The 23,386-nt window shown below is 33.2% G+C and overlaps 1 protein-coding gene and 1 long non-coding RNA gene across 3 annotated transcripts in view; one reads left to right on the top strand and one right to left on the bottom strand.

The window, feature by feature from the left end:
• The window catches only part of LOC138711889 (uncharacterized), a 109,772-nt gene that overhangs the window by 46,164 nt on the left and 40,222 nt on the right, over positions 1-23,386 (bottom strand). The gene's annotated exons all lie outside the window — the stretch shown is intronic.
• Positions 579-3,091, top strand: LOC138711885 (piggyBac transposable element-derived protein 4-like). Its single transcript, XM_069843164.1, has 2 exons — positions 579-820; positions 911-3,091. Exon 2 carries the CDS (start codon positions 920-922, stop codon positions 2,117-2,119), a length of 1,200 nt encoding a protein of 399 aa, XP_069699265.1. The 5' UTR covers positions 579-820; positions 911-919; the 3' UTR covers positions 2,120-3,091.

Here is a 23,386-nt window from a genome sequence, read left to right as displayed (position 1 = left end):
GTGAATGTAGACTAATAGAAGTTTTCATTTAACTGTACAAAATTATCAATTAGTGTAAAAGTTTGTGATGACATTACTATGTTGTGATGGAGACGAAGAAGAAGTTGAAAAGGATGAATACGGTGAACTATGTGAAGCTTTAACTGATATGGCCGATAGTGAAGGAAAAATAGGTGTTCGGATTATTAATTTATTTTCCAGCAGAAAGATTTTACATATCGGAATTAAGAGAAAAAGTACAAATTTTAGGAGAAGAAGTGTCGTTTTCAATCAAATATTTTGAGCCTAACAATAGTGCATATTGTGTTACTGACAAGGTATCTAGTAGTAAAGTTGTACATATTTAACTTAAAGATAATAATAGATTTAAAAAGGTGAATGTATTGCATTCAGAAATTCCTAGTATAGGTAAACCACAGTAAGTTTCCTAATCAGTTAAATGAACGAAACGAGGAAACAAAATGTGAATCTTCAAGTGCTGCTCAAACTAATGATGTTCCGTGGTCTCAAGTCATTGGCAGGAAACAAGGACGCGTTACCGTTATCGGTAGGACAAGGCATTTAACCCTTCAGTACTCGCGTGGATTACAATAGTAATCCACTGATATTTAATCCTGTATTACGTCACCGCCTGCAGCACTGCGTAGCTGAGCGTCAATGCAATTTCTCGTCACAGTCTAAGTGAGGCATTACTGGTGTTTAGACGTATTTGTCGCAACGCTTTGGAAAGTTATACGGAGTTTTATCAAGTTATACGCAGTTTTTCCGAGTGGATTACCATTGTAATCCACGCGAGTACTGACGTCAGTTTCTTACTCAGGTAAGTGAAATAGTTTTTATATGGTTATGAGTGATGCAATGCAGGAACTTTATGAAAAAAGTGTGTGATATTGTTCCATCCTCTTTGTAGTTGGCTCCAATGGGCACGGAAAATACAAGCAATATTTGCAAGTGGCTAGATGAAGATCTGGATGTTGGCATTGAAAATGAAAGTGATGATGAAAGCAACAAAGAAGATCTTTTGAATGAAGTTCACGATTCTAATTCAGAACAAGACAATGAGGAGGAGGATGATGATTATGGTGATGGTGATGAAAGACTAATGTCTATAAATGATGGAAACTGCTATACGGGAAGAGACAACACTACAATTTGGCAGGAAGAACCAGTATCTCTACGAGGGAGAAGAAGAGCACAAAATATAGTGATTCATTTACCGGGCCCTAAAAGAGCTGCAAAAAATGCGCGGACACACACAGAGTGTTTTGACTGCTTTATTGATCAGACAATAATCAATGTAATAGTAAGGTGTACTAATATTTATATTGAAAAAGTGAAGCGTAATTACGGACGTGACAGAGATTGCAAATTAACAAATGACGTTGAAATTCGAGCACTCTTAGGTATTTTGTATCTTGCTGGTGCTTTGAAATCGGGAAGACTGAACGTAAGAGAACTATGGGATAAAAATGGCACAGGTATAGAGTCAATTTACCTGACTATGACCTACAATAGATTCCAATTTTTGTTACGATGTCTACGCTTTGATAACATTCATGACAGGCAGGAAAGGAAAGAAATTGATAAACTGGCTGCTGTACGTGAAGTGTTCGAGTTATTTGTTCAGAATTCACAAAGGTGCTACATTCCAAGCGAATATGTAACTACAGACGAGCAGTTGGTTGCATTGAGAGGACGATGTCCCATGAAAGTGTATATACCTACTAAACCAGCAAAATATGGGATCAAAATTTTTGCTATGGTGGATGTGAAAACATATTACACTCATAACTTGGAAATTTATGCTGGTATTCAACCAGATGGTCCATTTCACCAAAGTAACAGTGCACATGCAGTGGTGAAGAGGCTGGTTCATCCCATCAAAGGAACAGGAAGAAATGTGACCACCGATAACTGGTTCACGAGCATACCTCTGTGTTTAGATCTTCTAGAAAATGACAAAATTACACTTGTAGGAACCTTGAAAAAAAAAACAAAAGAGAAATCCCTCCTCATTTCACAACTACTCAAGACAGGGAAGTTAACAGTACATTGTTTGGATTCAATGAAAACTGCACAATTATTTCGTATGTACCGAAGAAAAACAAAACAGTGTTAGCATTATCAACCATGCATTATGATAAGGCAATGGATGAGGAAACAGGAGGAAGCCAGAAGCCTGAAATAATATTTTTTTATAATAGAACTAAATGTGCTGTGGATGTCCTGGACCAGTTATGCTCAGCCTATGATGTAAGCAGAAATTCACGCCGCTGGCCTCTGACTATTTTCTTTGACATACTGAACATAGCAGGTGTCAATGCTCTTGTTGTTTATTCTGCAAACAAACAAAAAATTCTACGGAAAAACTTCCTAAAAACCCTTGCTCTGGACCTAATGAAGCCACTAATTTCCGAGCGTATCACCCAACAGACAATTCCAAGAGAAATAAAGAGAAGAGGAGAGCAACTGTTAGGCATTCCACAAACAGGTCAAGAAGAAGGAACACGGCCAGAAGGTATTGGTAGGTGCTACATGTGTGGTAGAACAAGAAACAAGAGCACAAGACAATCTTGTTCCCAGTGCTTGAAGAGAATTTGTCCTACTCATTCAGATGTAATTTGTTTGAACTGTGTAGAAGATATGCATAGGCCTACTCAGATAATTGAATCAGATGTAGATTAGACTCACGTGTGTAAAGTGTGAAATGCAAACATAAACATGAAAGTGCATCAATATCCTTCTTACAATACACAAAAACATCTGTAAAATATTATAAGTGAAGTGAGAATGATTGTTACATCCCTGAATTTTTTCATTGCTACACCCCTGAGTGAGGTATTCGGTTATCAAATATGACGTAAGTAAGGTCAGCAGTAGTGAACTTGCGTTTCCCGTGGGAGAGATTAAGAGAGATCAAGAGTTCAGATGACCTTCAAACATCGAGTGAGCAACAATGCTAGATAACCTACATAATTATGATAGTGAACTAACTCATAACTATGATGCAACAATAAATTATGACTCAAAGACACGACCAGTGTTGAAATATTATGCAAACATGTCACTTGAATGCAATTTGTGTACTATCCATTTCATTATTAATATTTATATTTAATACGTTCCGTTATGCGTACCATATCTATTCTTATTACTGTAATAACTGAAAACAATATTTCTTAACATTTAAATCTAATTCCAATGTTTAAACATTGTCTGTAAACAAAAACAAATGTGGATTACCATTGTAATCCAGGTGAGTACTGGCGTTACGGAATTTAACGCGAGTAACGAAGGGTTAATGACCGATAAATTGGTAAAAAATGCAAAATAAAAAATACACTTATGACCTAAAAAGTACAAAAAATGACCTTAAAAAACAAAATAATGACCAATAAAAAGTAAAGCATTGCCAATGAAAATACTTTTAATTACGTTAAGTACTCACTTGATTACTGAACTACATAAAATTAAAAAAAATACATGTTACAGTACCTTGTATTGCAGAAAATTCATTTCAAGTGCACTTTTAAAATAATTTTGAATTGCAGTTAACAATCAAAAGTTGGCGGAGATTTTCAAACAAAAATGATTGTCTATTGTCTGCTAGTACCGACTTATAAATGGAAAAGCTTCTCTCTACTTCAACGGAAACAATTGGAGCAAACTGAAAGCAAGCAATATCTTCTGGATTTAACTCAGGAAGAGAAACATTTTCACCAGACAAAGCTCTGCCAATTGAACACAATGTTGTGTACCCCCTGTTCTTGCTTAGACAGTTTTTCATTTTCATTGACATTGTATCACCCACTTTACCACATGCACGGCTCAAATCATTTACCACTTTATCCACTATTTGTAGCTGTTCCACTAATGTCACTTGGGATATTTCCAGTGCAGTTGTGACATCAGGAAGAAATCCAAAATTAGTATTTATGTAAGAAAGTTTACCAGCAATTTCTTCATCAGCTAACAGTTCTTGCGCCTTTTTTTATTGAAACTGACTCACCATTATCAAAAGAATCAACCACTTTCTTCACAACATCGAAATTCTTGCGATAATAACTGTAAGCTTGGAGCCATGTTCCCCATCTAGTCAAAACAAGTGAAAATGGCAATTGGATTTCTGGAGCTTCTGTTTTGAATGCTGAAATTCGAGAGGGGGCTTTCAAGAATACTTTCTTCACGCATCCAATTAATTTATCCACTTCAGGAAAATTTGCACGTACTTCTTCCGCGACCCGGTGTAATGCATGCGCTAAACACGTCACATGTACCATTTTTGGGTACAATGCACTTAAAGAAGCAGCTGCTTTCATCATGTAGGGTGCTGCATCTGTTATAAAAAGCAATACATTGGAATTTCGAATCCCATCAGGCCAAAGTATTCTCAATGCATGGTCAAATACTAAGCTGATCGTTGAGTAGTTGACTTTGTCCAGCTGCTCACAATGTAGTATAAATTGTTCTCCAGGGCTGTGTGCTTCTAAAACTCCAACAATAACATTAGCTACATAACGGCCCATAGAGTCTGTTGTCTCTCAATGGATACGAATACATTTCTTTCTCCTATTATTTCTCTTAATTTTTTTTCAAAGTTTTGTCATAGCACCGAGCTATGTATGTTCTTCTCAATGTTCTGGGATCTGGAATTAATTTTCCGGTCTCCTCTTCTAAGAAAGTTCGCAGCTTAGGATGATTCAGTTTGTGAAGTGAAATATCAGCCGATAGAAAAGCTTCACATAGTTTCTCACAAAATGGCGAAAACGTTGAACACGTATCCCCCAGAAGCATTTGCTGTAAGTTTACACTGGATTTATTTTCAAGTCTCTGCAGGCAACGTTTATGTTTCTCCCGTGACATGTGTTGTTCTATCGTAAACTTTTTTTTTTCAGCAGCCACTCTCACATCGCAGATCTTGCAGAATAAAATACGACCGTCCGTTGAAAAAAAATATTTTCTCCATATTTTGAAACAAATGCCTTTAATTTAACACTAGCACTTTCCTTTACTTTATGCATTTTGCTCTTGATCTGTTCACACAGACGATTAGAAACAACTGACCACCTCAATTAACAGCATAACAATGCCAGTTTACCTGGAGAAAGGAATCTCTGTGGGAGTGTGGGTAAATTCCTAGAAGTGGGCAAGTTCATTATGCCTTGAAAAATAGGAGTACAAGCTAGCATACGCTCTAAGAATTTGAATAAAATTCCTAGAAGTGGGGAAGTTCATTATGCACATACCTCGAAAAATAGTGGTAGAAGCTAGCAAACATCTACTTAATTCCAAGAAATTGTATTGACAAGGAAAATACTGAATTATAATAAAAATCTCAAATCAAATATAAATAATGTCACAGCCTTCCTGAAAAGTGTAAAAAATGCTCAAAATGACCTAAAAATTGCTAAAAAATGACATATCCGTAAGAAAGTTAAGAAAATGCAAAAAAAAAAAAATGCCCTAACGAATTGCTTTTATTTAACCCGGTTTTTAATGTCATACATTTCCATATATGCTAGCAATGTTTAAACCTTCATAAGAAAATGATGCAAAATCATTAATTGCCTTGCCCTAGTTATCGGTAACAATAATAAGTTCGACACAGGAAACATGAAACTTAAAGCTTTAGCGAAAACAGTTGCTTTACATGTGCAAGGTGAGCTAGTCAAACGGAAAGATTTCTTGATGGGAGTTTATTATTAATATGGGGATGGTGAGGATGAATATAACCGTCTATTCTCTATCTACTGTAAGTACTTTACAATTTATGACTCCTTAGGCGGTGACCTCACTATCTCCCTGTTCCCCAGTAACCAAGTTGTTTGTCTCTACCTTGTTTTGTTAAGTGGTGCTCATCGTTAGGCCAAACTGCAATTAATTGATTTCAATGGTCATGAGAAACCTCTCCATGATCAAAATGTAACGGCATGGTGCGCTGTTTCATCAACTGGAATAATCGGCCCATTCTTTTTTTCAGAATGAGACCGGAAATGCAATGACTGTTAATTCAGTGTGATATATTGAAATGATACAGAAATTTTTACATCACAACTCGCCCATTTTCCAGCGAATGAAAACATACTGTTTCAACAGGACGAAGCAACAAGCCACACCGCAAGAATTTCTGTGGATGCTGTGAATGCTTTGTTCCCGGGCTGCGTAATTTCTTGGAACTGGGATATCGCTTGACCGGCCAGGTCACCTGATTTAACGGAATGTAATTTTTTTTCCTACGGGGACATCTCAAAACGAACAATTCCAGCGCTAAAACAATGTATACGAAACGAATCGCTGTGATACCTGTCAATATGCTGAGATGGGTTATGCAACAGTTCGTGGCCAGACTCGAAGAATGTGTGCGTTTCAATGGAGGTCACTTGGCTGACGTAATTTTTAGGAAATATTATTTTTTCTTGTTGCATATCTAATGGTTATTCATATACTTGTCATTTCTACTCATTAAATTGATATATTAGTAACTTTTCATTCTCTTTCTGCGCCTTGAAATCTTTCCGTTTGACTGGCCCACCTTGTATATAGACTGTTTCCAAACACAACAGTGGATCAAGTTTTAAATTTTTTGAAGCTTAAATTTCCTTAAATAATATGTGAAAAGTTAGAATCTAAATACCCTGATATTTATTCTCCATTTAAGATAGAATGTATCAAAATAATCTTGAGGCAGCTATAGATCCAAGTAAGTGGCCTCAAAATGCATGTGCTAAACGTTTTTATACCCTCAATAGAAACTGGTAGTATATAAAACTTATTGGCAAATGTTTCCCACATGGTAAGTGTTTTCCACATTAATATCCAGCGTCTTCGAAATAAAATGAATGATTTAGAAACTTACCTTAAAACTAATCAATATTCAGTTTTTAACTTTTTATGAACATTAGTTACATGAGAATGAGATTAAGTTTTATGAAATTAATCGCTATTTTCAAGTAGATAATTTCTCTCCTAAAGATCATGTAAGGTGTGGTACTTGTGTAGTCTTGACGAGTGATTGAAAAGGTCACCCGTTACAAAAAATCAATGACCTTTCTCCAGAAATACATGCAGAATTCGCTGCTATTAAGTTGGAAAATGCTAACATAATATTTATTTCTACATACAGAACGCCTAATGGAGATCTAAATTTGTTTACTGAGAAAATAGAAAGAGTTATAAACAGTATTACTGCTAGTCCAAGAACAGGGATAATATTCTGTGCTGATTTTAATATCGGTGTCAGCATCAATAGTAAAGTATTACATTTATTCTCTAATCTGCTAAAGCATTATCGTGTCCACTGTGTAAATACTATTCCTACATATTTTTATTCATGCCTTGACAATATTTTTACGAATTTTAATTGTGAAGAATGTACACATGGTGTTATTGATCCAGCCTTGGCAGATTATAGAGCCATTTGTTTGTTGTTAATGCAAATTTAGCTATTTCTAATTGTGTTTCAACTAGAACATTGAGATTAATAACACAAGAAAAAATTTCGTGCATTATTTATTTAAGTGAAATTGATTGATCATTAGTACCGGTGTTGAAATTTGATACGGCTGAATTGAATTTTAATGTAATGTTTGAAATTTTAACTTGTACATTTAATGAATGTTTCAAAGCACTAAATTTTAAGAAAACTATAAATAGGAACATAAATAAGCCTTGGTTCACCCTTGACTTGAAACAACTAAGTAATCAAGTTGTAATTTTGAATAATATGAATAGAAGCATTGGTATTGAACAAAGTAAACTCCTATATAAGCATAAAAAGAATATAGTCCTAAATAAAATGCAGAAAGAATATTATATGAGTATCTAGTTAATGTCAGTTAATAAAATCAAAAAGGCCTCGAATGTAATATATACTGAAGCTAGAAATTGTGAACAGAGAGTGTCAAATGTTGAAATTAGTGCGGTTAATTTAATTACTTTATTCATTCTGTACAAATAAATAAAAATAACATATCTAATTCTGTGGTGTCTCCAAACTCTTTTTTTTAAATCAGATAAGAAAATATAATACTATTTTCAAATGGAAAATGTGATTCTATTATGTGATAATTAAATTAAATTCTAAAAGTCAAGATTGCTATGGTTTTCAAAGGTTTTATTGAAGTACTTAATTGATGTTATTTTAGAGCCTCAATTGATGGTGATTAAACGATGTTTAGATCAAGGTAAATTTCCTGATGCACTGAAAATTTCTAAAATTATACCAATGTACAAAAAGGGTGAAAGAAATCTAGTTTAAAACTACACACCTGTGTCATTGGTACCTGTACCATCTAAAGTGTTAGATTGTGTTGTGCGTAGATAGTTGGTTACATATTTCGAAGGGAGTAATTTGCTAAATGAGAATAGTTTGACTTTAGGGATGGTAAATGAACTATGTTAGCGGTAGAAAATGTTGTTTTATGGATGTTAAATATATTTGAATTAAAACAGAATGGGATGGCTTATATATGTGATTTGAGAAATACGTTTGATTGCTTGCCTGATGATGAAAAAACTTTCATTCTATGGTGTACAAGGAAACGATATTTCCTTAATTGAATCCTATCCTAGACAGCAAAGTGTTGAATTTCAGGGGAACATAACTTCTCAGTGTACAGTTAATGTTGGAGTTCCTCAAGGGTCAATTTTGGGTCCGTTTATTTTTATTATTGTTGTCAATGATTTACCAGCTAAATTATAGGAAAAATCATGACTTTTGTAGATGACACTACTGTTTTGAAAGTGGTTAATAATGATTTTGATATGAGTAACACAATGAATTCTATGAAGATACGGCTTTTAGCTAATGGTTTAAGTGTAAATATTAGTAAGATCCAGACATTTTTATTTAGTCTTAGAAACTATATTGAATCTAAAAGGCCTATAACTTTACTAGGTTTTTGGTTGTATGGAAAACGGACATGGAAATATCATACGCAGAAACTATTTAAAAAGTTATCTCAGGTAATTCTTTATTTCGAAGATTGAAACAGTTCATTCCTGTTTATGATCTTTTAAATGGATATATTTTAGCTTGTTTCATACACATCTGAATTGTAATGTTTTAGTTTGAAGTAATAGTGCAGGTGCCTAAGATCCTTCTAAGCTACAAAAAGAATCTATCCGGATTTTAAAAGGATTTGATGAACGTGTAAACACATTTTTACAGAAGTTAATTACAGTATTAACAGTGCAATCACTTAATGTTTATCAACAATTTTATTTATATAGGCTATCAAAATAATTTAAATCATGTATCTTTTACTGACGTGCATTTAAACAACACTAGAGGTAAACATACTTTGGTTGTTCCGAGATGTAGATTAGAAAAAGTCTAAGAATTTATATATATGCAGAAAACATAGATTATGCCCTTGACTTAATAATTTGCCCTAAAAACTCTTGTGTAAGACTTTTTTTATATTCGAAGACAAAACAAAAGACAGATCGGAACCATAACGAATAAATAACTATTATGTAATAAATAATAGTGTTTTAAACAAACGAGTGGTTAGTGATCCAGATTATGTAAATAACAATAGTACTGAACTGAAATTTAATGATTTTAAAATATTTTTTTTATTAATGTCCAATGTCTACATAATAAGATGGATATTTTGAATACTTACCCTATATCTCTTAAATGTTAGTATAATTTGTCTTTGTGAACACTGGCTTCTACAGGATGAAAGTGAGTTTCTTGCTTTAGAGGACTTCACAATTGCAAACTCATTCTCAAGAACTAAATTAAAAAATGGAGGCACAGTTATACATGTCAAAAATGAATTATCATACAAAGCTGTTACTTTATCTGATTATTGTGAGGAATTACACTTTGAAGCCTCTGATGTTTATATTAAACGTATCGATTTAATTATTATCAATATTTATAGTACACCTAGTCGATCACTTGATATATTTTATGAGAAATTAGATGATCTTTTAAATTATTTAACTAAGTTTAACTGCAAGTTTTTAATTTTTAGTGATTTTAATATAAATTTTATGAATAACTCAGATGAAAGTAAATGCCTATGTAATTTATTTAGAATGTATGGTGATTATAGAACTGTTTTTGAACACCCAGAGATGAGTCATATTTAGATAATATATGAAGAGACCACTTCAAGAATGATGGGTGAAATTTGGAATACATTTTTCAGGAGAAGCAATTGAAAGTTTGAAATGCTTAGCGCTCGAAGCTTAACTGTGATTTTCCAATCATTACTGGACAATTACTATCAGTGTTAATGCCATATAACTCTCTATGTACATTCTATATGTCTTAACCCTTAGTTGCCTGACAGTACTTAGAAGTACCATGATTTATTTTGCATACTGGAAGACCTGGAAGAATAATAAACCGCCAGAAATTACGTGCAACCTGATAAAAAAAAATCCAACAAGGATACTGACAGTACTGTACATAGAAATACGACCTTTTTTAAAATAAAAAAAAATTTAAAAAAAAAATAAAAAATAAAAAAAATAAAAAATTTCTGAAAAAATTACTGTATGTTTTGAATTCATATTCTAACAACATTCACTAAAGAAAACGGATTTATTTTAATTTTTCTTATGTCCGGCAACAAAGGGTTAAGCTATGCATTGACAGTCTTGGTTCATTTTCGACAAGAAAGTGACATCCATCATTCTTGCAGTGGACTCTTCATATTTTCCAGTCTACAGCCGCATTTTTATAATGATAAGCTCACCGATCCTGGATTCTACGATCACAAAGCTTATTGTTTGCGACGTTATTGAGTACAATAGGATTTTAAACTCGGACCACAATACAACTGTAACCGTTAGGATAATCACTAATATTAACCTGTAGGGGAATTCGAGGGAATATGGGGACGTGGGGAATATGGGCAATATTACGTTTTCATGCCGAAACTCTTGCAAAGAATTATGTTTCTTCGCTAATAATGGTTAGTATAAAGTGATAGTATCGTAATGGTTGCTGTAGGAAGCGCGCAGTGCAATATTGTCTCGTGTTGTTTTTAAAATAGCCATCTGAAACGTGAGTATTCACTTCCAAGTATAGTAAAATTTCACAACACTTATTTTAGATATGTTATATGCAATAGATTACACATGAATTTTAGAAAATAGTTTAAATCTAATAGTATACATACAGAATACACATCTTGAACTGCCGTTCTATTGCGTCAGACATTGTTTTGTGAATAGTTTACGGTAGTGCCAACTGTTTAAAGGAAACCCTACATGTCGGGATATTATGGGCGCTAATGTTCGGGGGAATATGGGCAAGCATTACTCTTCATAAAATGACTCTTCAATCTTGATGAAAATGGCCTACAATGATTACAAGAGCGAAAGATGTCAATCCACCCAAAGAACACAAAGTGGTGCATTGCATTTACCCTAAAGAAAAGGGAGAAATTATTACCCTTGTGGCCGCCTTCAATGCAGCAGGGAACTACTTTCCTCCAAGTATCATTATAAAAGAAATGAGGACAATCATGACTGAAAGAACAGATGCCTGCTCTCAGTAAGGTGTACTTCAACAAGCAGTTTGCCTACATTAACGGAGATACGAGGTGTGATCATTAAATTCCGAGACCTGTCCCATATGTGGAAATAAAATTACCTCATTTAAATGTGGCTGCCATCCCCTTCAAGGTAGTCCACTTGGGCAGCTATACACTCATCCCAACGTGTCTGCCATTTTTGTAATGCCTCCTAAAAGTCGCGTTCTTGAAACCTGTCAAGCACCTTCTTCCACAGTGATAAAACGGTGACCCTTTAGCTTGAATTTCATCTTCGGAAACAAAAAAAAAGTCGCAGATGGCCAAATATGGTGAATACGGGGGTGAGGAACGACGACCATCTTATTACGAGTGCAAAACTGGGGTGTTGCGAGAGCTCTGTGTGCTGGCGCAGTGTCGTAATGGAGCATCCATTTGTTCTCTGTCCAGAGTTGTGGTCGTTCATATTCAAAATGGACGTGAGGATCATTATGCACAATTTGTCGAATTTTTTCGACATTTCGGCAGTGTTGCACGTGTGTGGTCGTCTAGTGTCACTGCTGCGCACGCGTTTCAATCACGTGATCCCTTCGCCCACAGCAGACACAATCTCGGAATTTAATGATCACTCCTCGTGTATTTTTCTAAATAATCAAGAACTTCATTGTTTATTTTAACATCAGTAAGCATGCACCTGGAATTTTGATAGTGAATGGACGTTATTCACATAGGTGTAATCTTGACACTCTTAATTTTGCAGTAGAACATTGATTACGCATGTTTTGTCTTCCTCCACACACCACAGCCTGGCTTCAATCAGCAGATAAGGGTCTGTTTGGTCCTCTGAAGAAAGTTTACAACAGTAGTGCTCCAGCTTTCTTCAGGCAACATAGGAGACCTTTTAGAAAGGTCGAGTTTGCTTCCATTGTCAAAGAAGCATGGAACAGATATCTCAATGTATGTCTGGCTGTAAATGCCTTCCGAGCTTCAGGTGCTTTTCCACTGCACATGAATGTCATTCCTGATTATGCTTACATTGGCACTGCAGCATCAGGTGACTAACCTACAATTCATACAATTCCTTCCATGTCTTAGAATATTCAAACGTCATTCATCACCAAAGAGTCACATCATCTGCCAAAGGCGTTACGCAATAACCATCACAAATTGTATATACAATGCATAATATAGTTAATACAGTTATATTTTCAAGTATTTTAAGTGTTTTTTTCACTTCTTTCAGTTGATTGTGATTCACATCATTAATGCCCATTTTACCCCCACACTCGGGGGAATATGGGCTGAAGACATTAACTTGCATTTTCCAGTTTTACTTGCATACATTTAGGAGTAAGCAGTCAGGATACTTATATAATATAGCTAAATTGTTCAGAAACATATCCCAGCTGTAAAATTAATTATTAGAAAAAACCGAGAGATATTGCACCCGAAATAGTGTTAAGGTGCCCATATTCCCCCGACTTCCCCTATGCTTTTTTAAATGAATTGTCCATTACCAATTGGTATAATACTATTGATAATCATACTCAACCACAAGATAGCTTGTTTGACATATTTTTTGCGGGGTTTATAGAACTCTTTAATATTTTTTTTCTATTGAAATCGATGAGACTTACAGGCAACCACGAACATAAAGTTTATTGGTATAATAATGAATTACAGAATATAAAAAGAAAAGTTATGTGTCTTCATATATTGGTCAATAGCACTAAAGATTCCTTAATATTTCAGACTTACGAAAAGTGTAATAAAGAATATAAGTATATTCCTAATGGAATGCTAACTTAAAGGCTAATGTCAGACTTATTGAAGCTTTTGATAATAAATGTAAAACGGCATGGTCCTCAATTAAATCAAAAGCCATTCAAGTAAAAATAACAAGGTTGTTGTTACGTGTAATGAATTTAATGAGTATTTGTCCAATCTTACTGAGAATATAAATGCCCAGTTGGAACTATCTCATACTTCAGCGAGTGAATTATTATCGAATTTTAATAAGGTCAGATTGAATAATTTCAAGGAAAAATTATTCCGGGGCCGGTTATCGATCCCGGGACCCTTTGCTTACGCGCGAATGCTCGACCGACTGAGCTACCCCAGGAACTTTACACGACACCGTCAGAATTGAAGGGCTCAGAGCCAAAGGCGACCAACCCACAATTTTTTATTGTTCGTTATAACTCTAATTCTATATTATAACGATTAATAATTTTGAACAGTTGCACCTGCCTCGGTATTCCGCTATTTCCTTGTGCGTCGCGATGAGACTTGGCAGATGAAATCCGGCTGTTCTTGGAGAGAGCGTACCATGGCTTTGCAATAGGTAATTCTGGTTTTTATTTTCTGCTAACCCTTGGTGCATGAACTGATCGTAGAGTTTCGTAGGTCTCCAGTCTCAAAATAATGCAACGGAAGACATGAAGCGAAGGTGAATGACGTTGCGGAAACCGTTGTTGATACAGAGTTCGTGCAACACAAAGATTTTCTCCAGCCTTACCAAATATATGTACCGTCACTGTGTATTTTTCGTTATGTTACTGTATTAAGACGCCCTCGTACAAGAGAATCATCGCGTTTATACCCGGAGAGAATATTCTGGAAACATACTCGTATTCTTTCAGACTAATAAGACAATGTTTCTCGAAACGCCTATAAATAGGACATAAGAATGTACGAGTAGGATATTAAAAGTTTAAAACGCTCTAAGCGGGAGAGGGATTCGAACTCGGGGCCTCTACACTTCAAAGTCGCCGCCCTAACCAAGGGTACGAAAAGCACAACTTCGGATATATATAGGTCAAAGTCGCCCTATAGGTAACATAATCTCTATTATTATTATTATTATTATTATTATTATTATTATTATTATTATTATTATTATTATTATTGCGGAACATGTAATCAATATTCATATTATTAACACTATATTGCAATACTGATTAGTAATAATCAGGGAAAGGATTTATATGTAAATACATATTTACTTATAAAGCTAATATAATTTATATTTTGCATTATCTTTATGTTTCACAATGTGTAGGGTTGAAAAATCCTACTTTTATTTTCCATATTTTTCCATATTTTAGAGTTTAGTACATATTTTCGTTAATTTCCATATATTTTCCATATTTCATATAAAACAGTCCATATTATATTAGGTTTAACAATAAAACAAAACAAAATTCCATTAACTTTTAAAAATACATTTCAACAATAGAGATTTAAACACATGTTCAGTAATCCCTTTAACATCAGAGTTATTTGAAAATTAGCAGTCCTATCAACAATGGGAAAGTAAGTTACAAAACTGTATTAATTTAATTTAAAATTTTTAACAGACTTCAGTTGTGCAGCTCAACAGTTAAATGCCAGTCAGAGTACACATAGGTTCAGTTTTGTAAATCATACTATAAAGACGGTAAATATGCCAAAAGTACGTCATTCAGTCAATTTAAAATCAAAACTAACAAGTTACATTTCAGAATTTAAAGAAGATGGTTTATCAACTGACAATAAAATATTATTTTGTAATTTGTGTCAGTGTGCAGTATCATCTACACAAAAGTTCCTGGTGCAACAACACATTACAACTAGTAAACATCAGGCCAACAAACAACTAAATTCCAAGCAGAGACAATTGTTTTTAACACAACCAACAACATCGAATGTAAGATCTGAGTTTAACATCGACCTGTGCCGTTCTCTCATCTCTGCTGATATTCCTCTCTACAAACTAAAGAATAAGGTCTTCAGGGAATTCCTTGAAAAATATACTCAACATACAATCCCGGATGAGTCAACACTTAGGAAGACGTATGCTCCATCCATCTACGATGAGACAATACAGAAGATAAGAGATGAAATTAAAGATAGTTCAATTTGGGTTTCCATTGATGAGACTCCCGACAAAGAAGGTAGACTTGTTGGTAATGTAGTTATCGGTTTGTTAAGTGAACAATATTCTGAACGAATTCTTTTACATTGTGATGTTCTAGAAAAGTGCAATAACAAAACTATAGTTAAACTGTTCAACGAAGCTATGGGTATCCTGTGGCCAAAGGGTATTATGTACGATAATGTGTTATTCTTTATTAGCGATGCTGCCCCTTATATGGTCAAAGCTGGACAAGCATTATCTGTTGTATATCCTAAATTGACTCATTTTACTTGTGTGGCGCATGCATTTCATCGTGTGGCAGAAGTGGTCAGAGACAATTTCCCTAAAGTAGATTTGTTGATTTCATCAGTGAAAAAAGTATTTCTCAAAGCTCCCAGTAGAGTTAACGTGTTGAAAGAAATGTACCCTGAAATTCCATTGCCACCAAAGCCAATTTTAACTAGATGGGGTACATGGCTAGAAGCAGTTGAATATTATGCCGAACATATAGACTCTATTAACAATGTTCTCCTTGCATTGGACTCTGAAGATGCAGTCTCAATTGATACTGCGAAAACAGTTACCTGTGACATAAGTGTGAAGAATGACTTAGCTCACATTCAGCATACATTTTCATGCATCATAAAAACGCTCAAAAGTCTCCAAAATAGGCACCTTTCACTATCTGAAAGTTTTGAAATTATAAATAGTACTGTGGAACAACTGAATCGTGGTAGAGGTAAAGTTGCAGATGCAGTAAGAGCTAAGGTGGACACTGTACTTTCAAAAAAACCCTGGATATGAAGAACTACAAAAGGTTGTTGCTGTGATGAGTGGTGAATCAACAGTGAAGATTAACTTGGACTTATCCCCAGCAGACATTGTGAAATTGAATTATGTACCAGTTACTTCTTGTGACGTCGAACGCTCTTTTAGTCAGTATAAATCTATCCTCAGAGACAATAGAAGAAGATTCACTTTTCAGCACTTGAAAGAAATGTTTGTAACCTATTGTTATGGTAACAGACAATAAAAATTGTGTTTTGTTGAAACTACATTGGAAGATAAGGTACGTCCATTATATTTTTTGTTTAGTTTGATTAAAATGTACCAATATTTAACGTACATAGTCATTTTTTTATAATTTTAAGTCCATATTTAATTCCATATTTTGGTAAAAATCCATATTTAATTCCATATTTTGGTAAAAATAACTACATATATATTTACATATTTCATATATTTTTAGTCCATATAAATCCGTTCCCTGGTAATAATAAACATAATTCGATTAGATCGATGTAACAATCAAAGCTAAATGTTAGTGTATACAAAATACACTTGCCGCGTACACGGTGACAGTACCGATATTAGTAATACCGCATTGCAAGTTTTAAATGAAAGAATTACAAAGGAAGCAAGTAGTCATATTTAATGTAACGGTGAAACAGTACAGGTCATACCAGCATTACCAACGGCTTTACCCATCCCTTATGCCGTCATTCGGGTTGCCTATTCGAACAAAATGGACGGTTATTCGGGGACAGCCTATATATTAATTGTAAATAACTTAACTGAATACTATCAAATAAGTAAAGCACACAAGGCACAAAACATGAAAACTATCTAAGCCATTTCAAACGTTAACACTGGAGAACATTGTGCAACTCACTAGACTGCAAACGAGAAGCTAGACAAGCCAACGTTTAGTTATTTCTACAAAACTCATCCTGGTCTTAACAATGTGTTCAAATTCATGCAACTGCTTTTAGTATATTATTTGAATCGAAGAATACTAAAACGTTCTAAGTCAGTGAATTCTAATTAGTGGAAAACTAAAAAAAAGAAGACTGTCTAGCAACCAAAAGGACAATTTAAAAAATATAACAAAAGTAATTATGTCATTGAGATAGTAATTACAATACAAATTTTGGAATAAGCGTTTGTTCCTTCCTACAATTGAATTAATTATTTGACAATTAAAATATCTGACTTAGAAACTTTTAGTTCACTTTCAATCTTTCGAAAAAAAAAAAAAAGAGTGATACTTTTCATCTGAAAATATTATTTTGCACATAGTCAAATATAAAACATCACTTTGGGTTGTTTAGACTTATTTAACACTTGTTATTTTCTGCAATATAATTAGTTTTTTTATAATCAAAATGTTCGACATAGAAACTTTTAGTACGCTTTCAAGCATTTCAGCAAAATTGACAATTTTAATCTGAAAAATATTTTTTCATGACATCATTAGGAGTTGTTGAAACTATTTCAGCATGATACAGACAACTTAGAAAAAACATTTTCAAACATAACTCTATAACTTCCTTCACTATAAACTCAGTGACACAGAAGGTATTATATTTATTTTGTTTGCTCCTAATTTCTAATGAAAACAAAAAGATTCCACGTTAAGACTCAGAATGTTTTTGTTTGCTCTACGATAATACTGTCTCGTGCATTCTGGTATAGAAAATTTATGAATATACAGTTTTATTTATCTTCAAAAACGACTTCCCGCCATTGATTTAATTTCCTTGAAACAAAGTGACTTCGTAGAATGTTTTAATATTCTTCGATTCATGCAGGCCTATACTTTTCACTGTGTATCGGCATTTTACTAGAGATCGGAACAAATTCAGCTATGCTGAAGAAATATGATAGCCACCGGCATAGCTTAGTTGGCTGAGGAGTTTGTCTGCCGATCCGAAGTTGCGCTCAGGCGTGGGTTCGATTCCCGCTTGTGCTGATTATATGGTTGGGTTTTTTTCCGGAGTTTTCCTCAAATAAATATCAGGTAATATCTGGCGAATCCTAGGCCTCATTTCGCCAAATACCACCCTGCTGTCACCAATACCATCGACACTAAATAACCGAGTAGTTGATACAGCGTCGTTAAAAGTGCTCAGTGAAAATAAATTCCATTTCGGATATGTTCAAATTAGAAAATATTAAAATGTCATATCCCAAATTTCTTTGATTGCGCAACATCAAGGGTCTATATTAGGCATGCCAGAAATGAGGCACTGAATGTACAGTTATGTACCCGAATCGCCGGTTTGTGCGGACCGCATCATTCAGGCGTTGTTCTTACCAGTTCGTAGCTGGATGGGTGTACAATAATTTATTCTGCGCTTCGAGTGTTGGATTAAATAGGTAATTTGGACATTATAAACACACTTAGCAGAAGGAAAAAAAAACAGTTATTATCTGTGTCTATATTTGATAATTGTAATGCAAGAAACATTAGACTTACTCAGTTATAATTCACAAAGTAGTGGTTCGTAAAGCATAATTTATTAATATAATTTTTATATAGTATTTGAAGAAAGAAAAACATTGCAGTAATTTCGAAACAACAAAAAACGAACACAGTATTTCATTTTACGTAGTAGGTACTAATTATTTTAAAGTAATAGACTCTACTCTTTCATTGTTCTTCAAGCGTTATTATGTATTGGGATCATTGGTACATAAATTTTGAAGAAAATATTATACTCCCAATTATTTACATGCAGTAGGAGAGTGCGAAATTTTTATACTGAAATCATTTCTTGCTGTATTAGTAGTAATAAATAATATAAATTAAGCTTAGAATTAAATTCACATATAGTTTATTTGGAAAAGTAAGTATCGACAAGTTGGGAGCGTTACTGAAAAAAATTAAAAGTTTAGTTCACAAGCTGTGAAGCAACGACATTCTCTTTATGTCAGGTTTAAAGATTTATTAATGTAAGTATATTAACATAATATAGTGACGTGAGATAAGCGCTGGCGAATATCATATTTTGAGAACTTTACTAATCTGATCTAAACTGTCACTGTCACAAGACTATTACCTCGATATGAGCTGATGAAAGCATTTTATTTTAAAATAATTATTGTTGGCTGAGGAAAACAATATAAGAATTATGTTGTATGAGTCGTAATTTCTCTTCTTCCTTATATCTGTGAATTCCTCACTTTATTTTTCATAACGCATTTACAGTCACAGCTCAATGAGCACCCGTACTGATCTGTTACTGAAGCTAAAGCTGATCTGCTACAGAGACAACTGCACAATGTGCGCGACTGCACAATGTGCAGCGTTTTGGCATGCCTGGCCTATAGTTACACGAAAGCTGGTACACGATTCCTCTTACTTTCGATCTAGTTTCATTAAAATAATTCTGAAGCAAATTTATGATATCTTCTCCTTGACAGAGTATCTTCCTCTCTCTTAGAGGATTTATATGTTCTATAACATTTCGTGAAATATGATATCCATCGTGAGAGAGCAGATAGTGTATGGCAGAATAATGATAAGAAAGAATAATAGACTAAGTCTAATCGATTGTACTTTACACCGAGCTGAATGTTAACGAACCACTCACTTGGATAGCAGTGATTACATCAGAATAAAATATGCTGAATGTTGCATAAAGTGAGTGTGAACGTGTATAATAACAGCCACACGTCACGTGTGAGCTGACGGCGCACTGTGAAGTGCAGTGTGAAGTGGACTCGTTGAATTCTTGACTACTCAAACCACGAAGAAGCAAATTAATGTGTACTCTTTAAAAACTCAAGTTCAATAGCGAAGATCATCGTACCGTAACAGTATATTCATATGATTTTGAAAGCGAACATTACAACCACATGCAATATTTCGTTATTGCGATGTAAGTTGCTCCACATTTATAATTATACAGTCTACAATTCTGCAACACACGTAAAATTCCGAACACAGTCAAAGCAAGATTTCAACTTAAATTTAACAACTTGCATAGTTCAAGCCGTACTAAAATACAACTCTGAGGAAATCCTACGTTTGTCCAATTTCCGGGACGAAATATTATTGCGCTGATTTTCAATCTTAATATTAAATTTCAGTGCATCACAACTGATATGTTATTTTACACCAGTGGGTATACCAATAGGCCGTTGTGATTATTGTTGAGTTCCTATTTGTAATGTGTGTACTAGATGGCTTGTGTTCATGTAACTTATTATAGACTAGCCGTACCCGTTCGCTCCGCTGCACCCGTTAGAAATAAATATAAAGGAATTCCATAATTAAAATAGGACATTTCACCCAGGGTACATTCGTGTTAGATAGAAGGATAAATCGTTTAATATGTTACTTAATTTAAATTGCATTTAAATAACTAAAATGCGATCATTTTGGTCCAGAGAGCACTCATTTGCTGCAATGATAATTCCTTTAACATGTTTCTTAATTTTTATTACATGCAACCATAGTTTAATGAACATTGACATCATTTAGATTTAATGTGTAAAGGCCTACTATATTTTACCATATTATATTGTATGAAATGATATGATATTATATTATATTATATTATATTATATTATATTATATTATATTATATTATATTATATTATATTATATTATATTATATTATATTATATTATATTATATTATATTATATTATCTATACTAATAATAAATCTGTAGCCGAAATTTTTCTGGTAATTTTCGAGTTTCCAAAAATAATTGGTCCTAACATATATAATTAACCACCCTGAAACCGAAAATCGCATTTTTTTAATTTTTGTTTGTATGTCTTTCTGTATGTTTGTTACCTTTTCTCGCGATAATGGCTGAACCGATTTATATGAAAATTGGAATATAAATTAAGTTCGTTGTAACTTAGATTTTAGGCTATATGGCATTCAAAATACTTTATTTAAAAGGGGGCTTATAAGGGGGCCTGAATTAAATAAATCGAAATATCTAGCTTATTATTGATTTTTGTGACAAATGTTACATAACAAAAGTTTCTTTACATGATTTCCGATAAGTTTTATTCTTTACAAAATTTTGATAGGACTGATATTTAATGAGATAAATGAGTTTCAAAATTACAATAACAACGCTATCTAAGGCGGTGCAACGAAATAAAATACAAATGACTTCGTCTATAAGGGGCCTTGGACAACAACAATCGAAAAAGGGGCTTTGGACAGCAACAATCGAAAGCTATTAAACTTAGCCTACAGACAATGTTTCTGTGTTTGTATGAAGTAATATCGGAAGCTAAATTAACCGATTTGTAACTTATAATTAATTATTATTTCACTATTGGAAAGTGTAGTTTCTCTAGATGGACATACTGCTATAATGTTATTTCAGTAACTTCTTAGTAAATCGAAGACAGATAAGATTAAAATAGCTTCTTATGCACAGAAAATTTCATAGGCTATTTTGTACATTAGTTTTCTGTATTTCTTAAAATAATATTTATGTACACACTCATTTTAATCTAAGAGAATTAACGAACAACGAGAGTGTATTGGTTTAGTATGCAGTAATAGTACGTTAGCTTAGCAATCCATTATTTTATAATTCAAATTTTAACTATGCTCAATCGAATTGTGTTAAAATACATAAAATAGACTATATATGCAATAAATGCAATGCAAAAAAAATTGGGTAATGAGCCAAGCAGATTATGTTGCGCTTTGTAAAAGTTGTTGCTTCTGAGATTCAAGAGCCCCCACAACAAATTAAAAGCTTTCTTATCGGAGTACATCCGTTATCAACGCACTTTTTATATAATGTAATATAATATAATATAATATAATATAATATAATATAATATAATATAATGTAATGTAATATAATATAATATAATATAATATAATATAATGTAATATAATATAATATAATATAATATAATATAATATAATATAATATAATATAATATAATATAATATAATAGACTATAATTTAATATAATATAATCTAATATAATATGTACTAATAATAAATATGTAACCAAAAATTTTCTGGTAATTTTCGCTTTTCCAAAAATAATTGGTGTTAACATGTATAATTATTCATCCTGAGACCGAAAATCGCTTTTTTGACATTTTTGTTTTATGTCTGTCTGTCTGGATGTTTGTTACCTTTTCACGCGATAATGGCTGAACGGATTTCGATGAAAATTGAAATATAAATTAAGTTTGTTGTAATTTAGATTTTAGGCTATAACATTCAAAATACTTCATTTAACGGGGCCTGAATTAAATCGAAATATCTCGTTTATTATTGCTTTTTTGTAAAAAATATTACATAACAAAAGTTTCTTTAAAAATGATTTCCGATAAGTTTTATTCCATGCAAAATTTGGTAGGTCTGATAGACTTTTAAAATAACAATACAATACGTTTTCACCGCCGCCTCAGATTGTAGCGTTGTTTATTCCTGCAGTAAATCCCATGTGCAAAATATAAAATTTTTGAGTAGGAAGAAAAAATACATTTATTCATTCCATGGCAATGGTACACAGGAGATCGTGAATTCTTACATTTTCGAAAGAAAGAAATATAATTACATATCACTGTTTATGCTGTATCACTATTTAAGTTATTTGAAGGGTTCAGAACCATAGTGGGCCAAGCGCCATTCACTGAAGACGTAGAAAACAATGGTTAAAATTAAGTTATTACCATAATTCAATGGAACCATATAGCAAGTAATATAAAGTTTACACATTAAAACTAAATGATATGTCAATCTTCATTAAACTATAGTTGCATGTAATAACAAATAAGAAAGATGTTAAATGAATTGTTATTGCACCAAATGAGTGCTCTCTGGACCAAAATGTTCGCAATTTAATTATTTAAATACAATTTCAATTAAGTAACATATTATACGATTTATCCTTCTAACAAACACGAATGTTCCCTGGATCAAACGTCCTATTTTAATTATGTAATTACTTTATATTTATTTCTAACAGGTGCAGCGGAGCGCACGGGTACGGCTAGTATTAAATAAAAAGTGTGTTGATAACGGATGTACTCCGATAAGTATGTTTTTAATTTGTTATGGGGGCTCTTGAATATAGCGCAACAATCTGCTTAGCTCATTACCCAATTTTTTTGCATTTAAATTAATGCATATGTATTTTAACACGATTGAATTGAGCATAGTTAAAATTTGGATTATAAAATAATGGAATGCTAAGCTAACATAGCA

This window comes from Periplaneta americana, chromosome 13 (genome assembly GCF_040183065.1).
Source record: "Periplaneta americana isolate PAMFEO1 chromosome 13, P.americana_PAMFEO1_priV1, whole genome shotgun sequence".
Classification (NCBI taxonomy): domain Eukaryota; kingdom Metazoa; phylum Arthropoda; class Insecta; order Blattodea; family Blattidae; genus Periplaneta; species Periplaneta americana.
The sequence above is the reverse complement of the archived record's forward strand: the minus strand, read 5'-3'. Positions and strand labels throughout refer to the sequence as shown.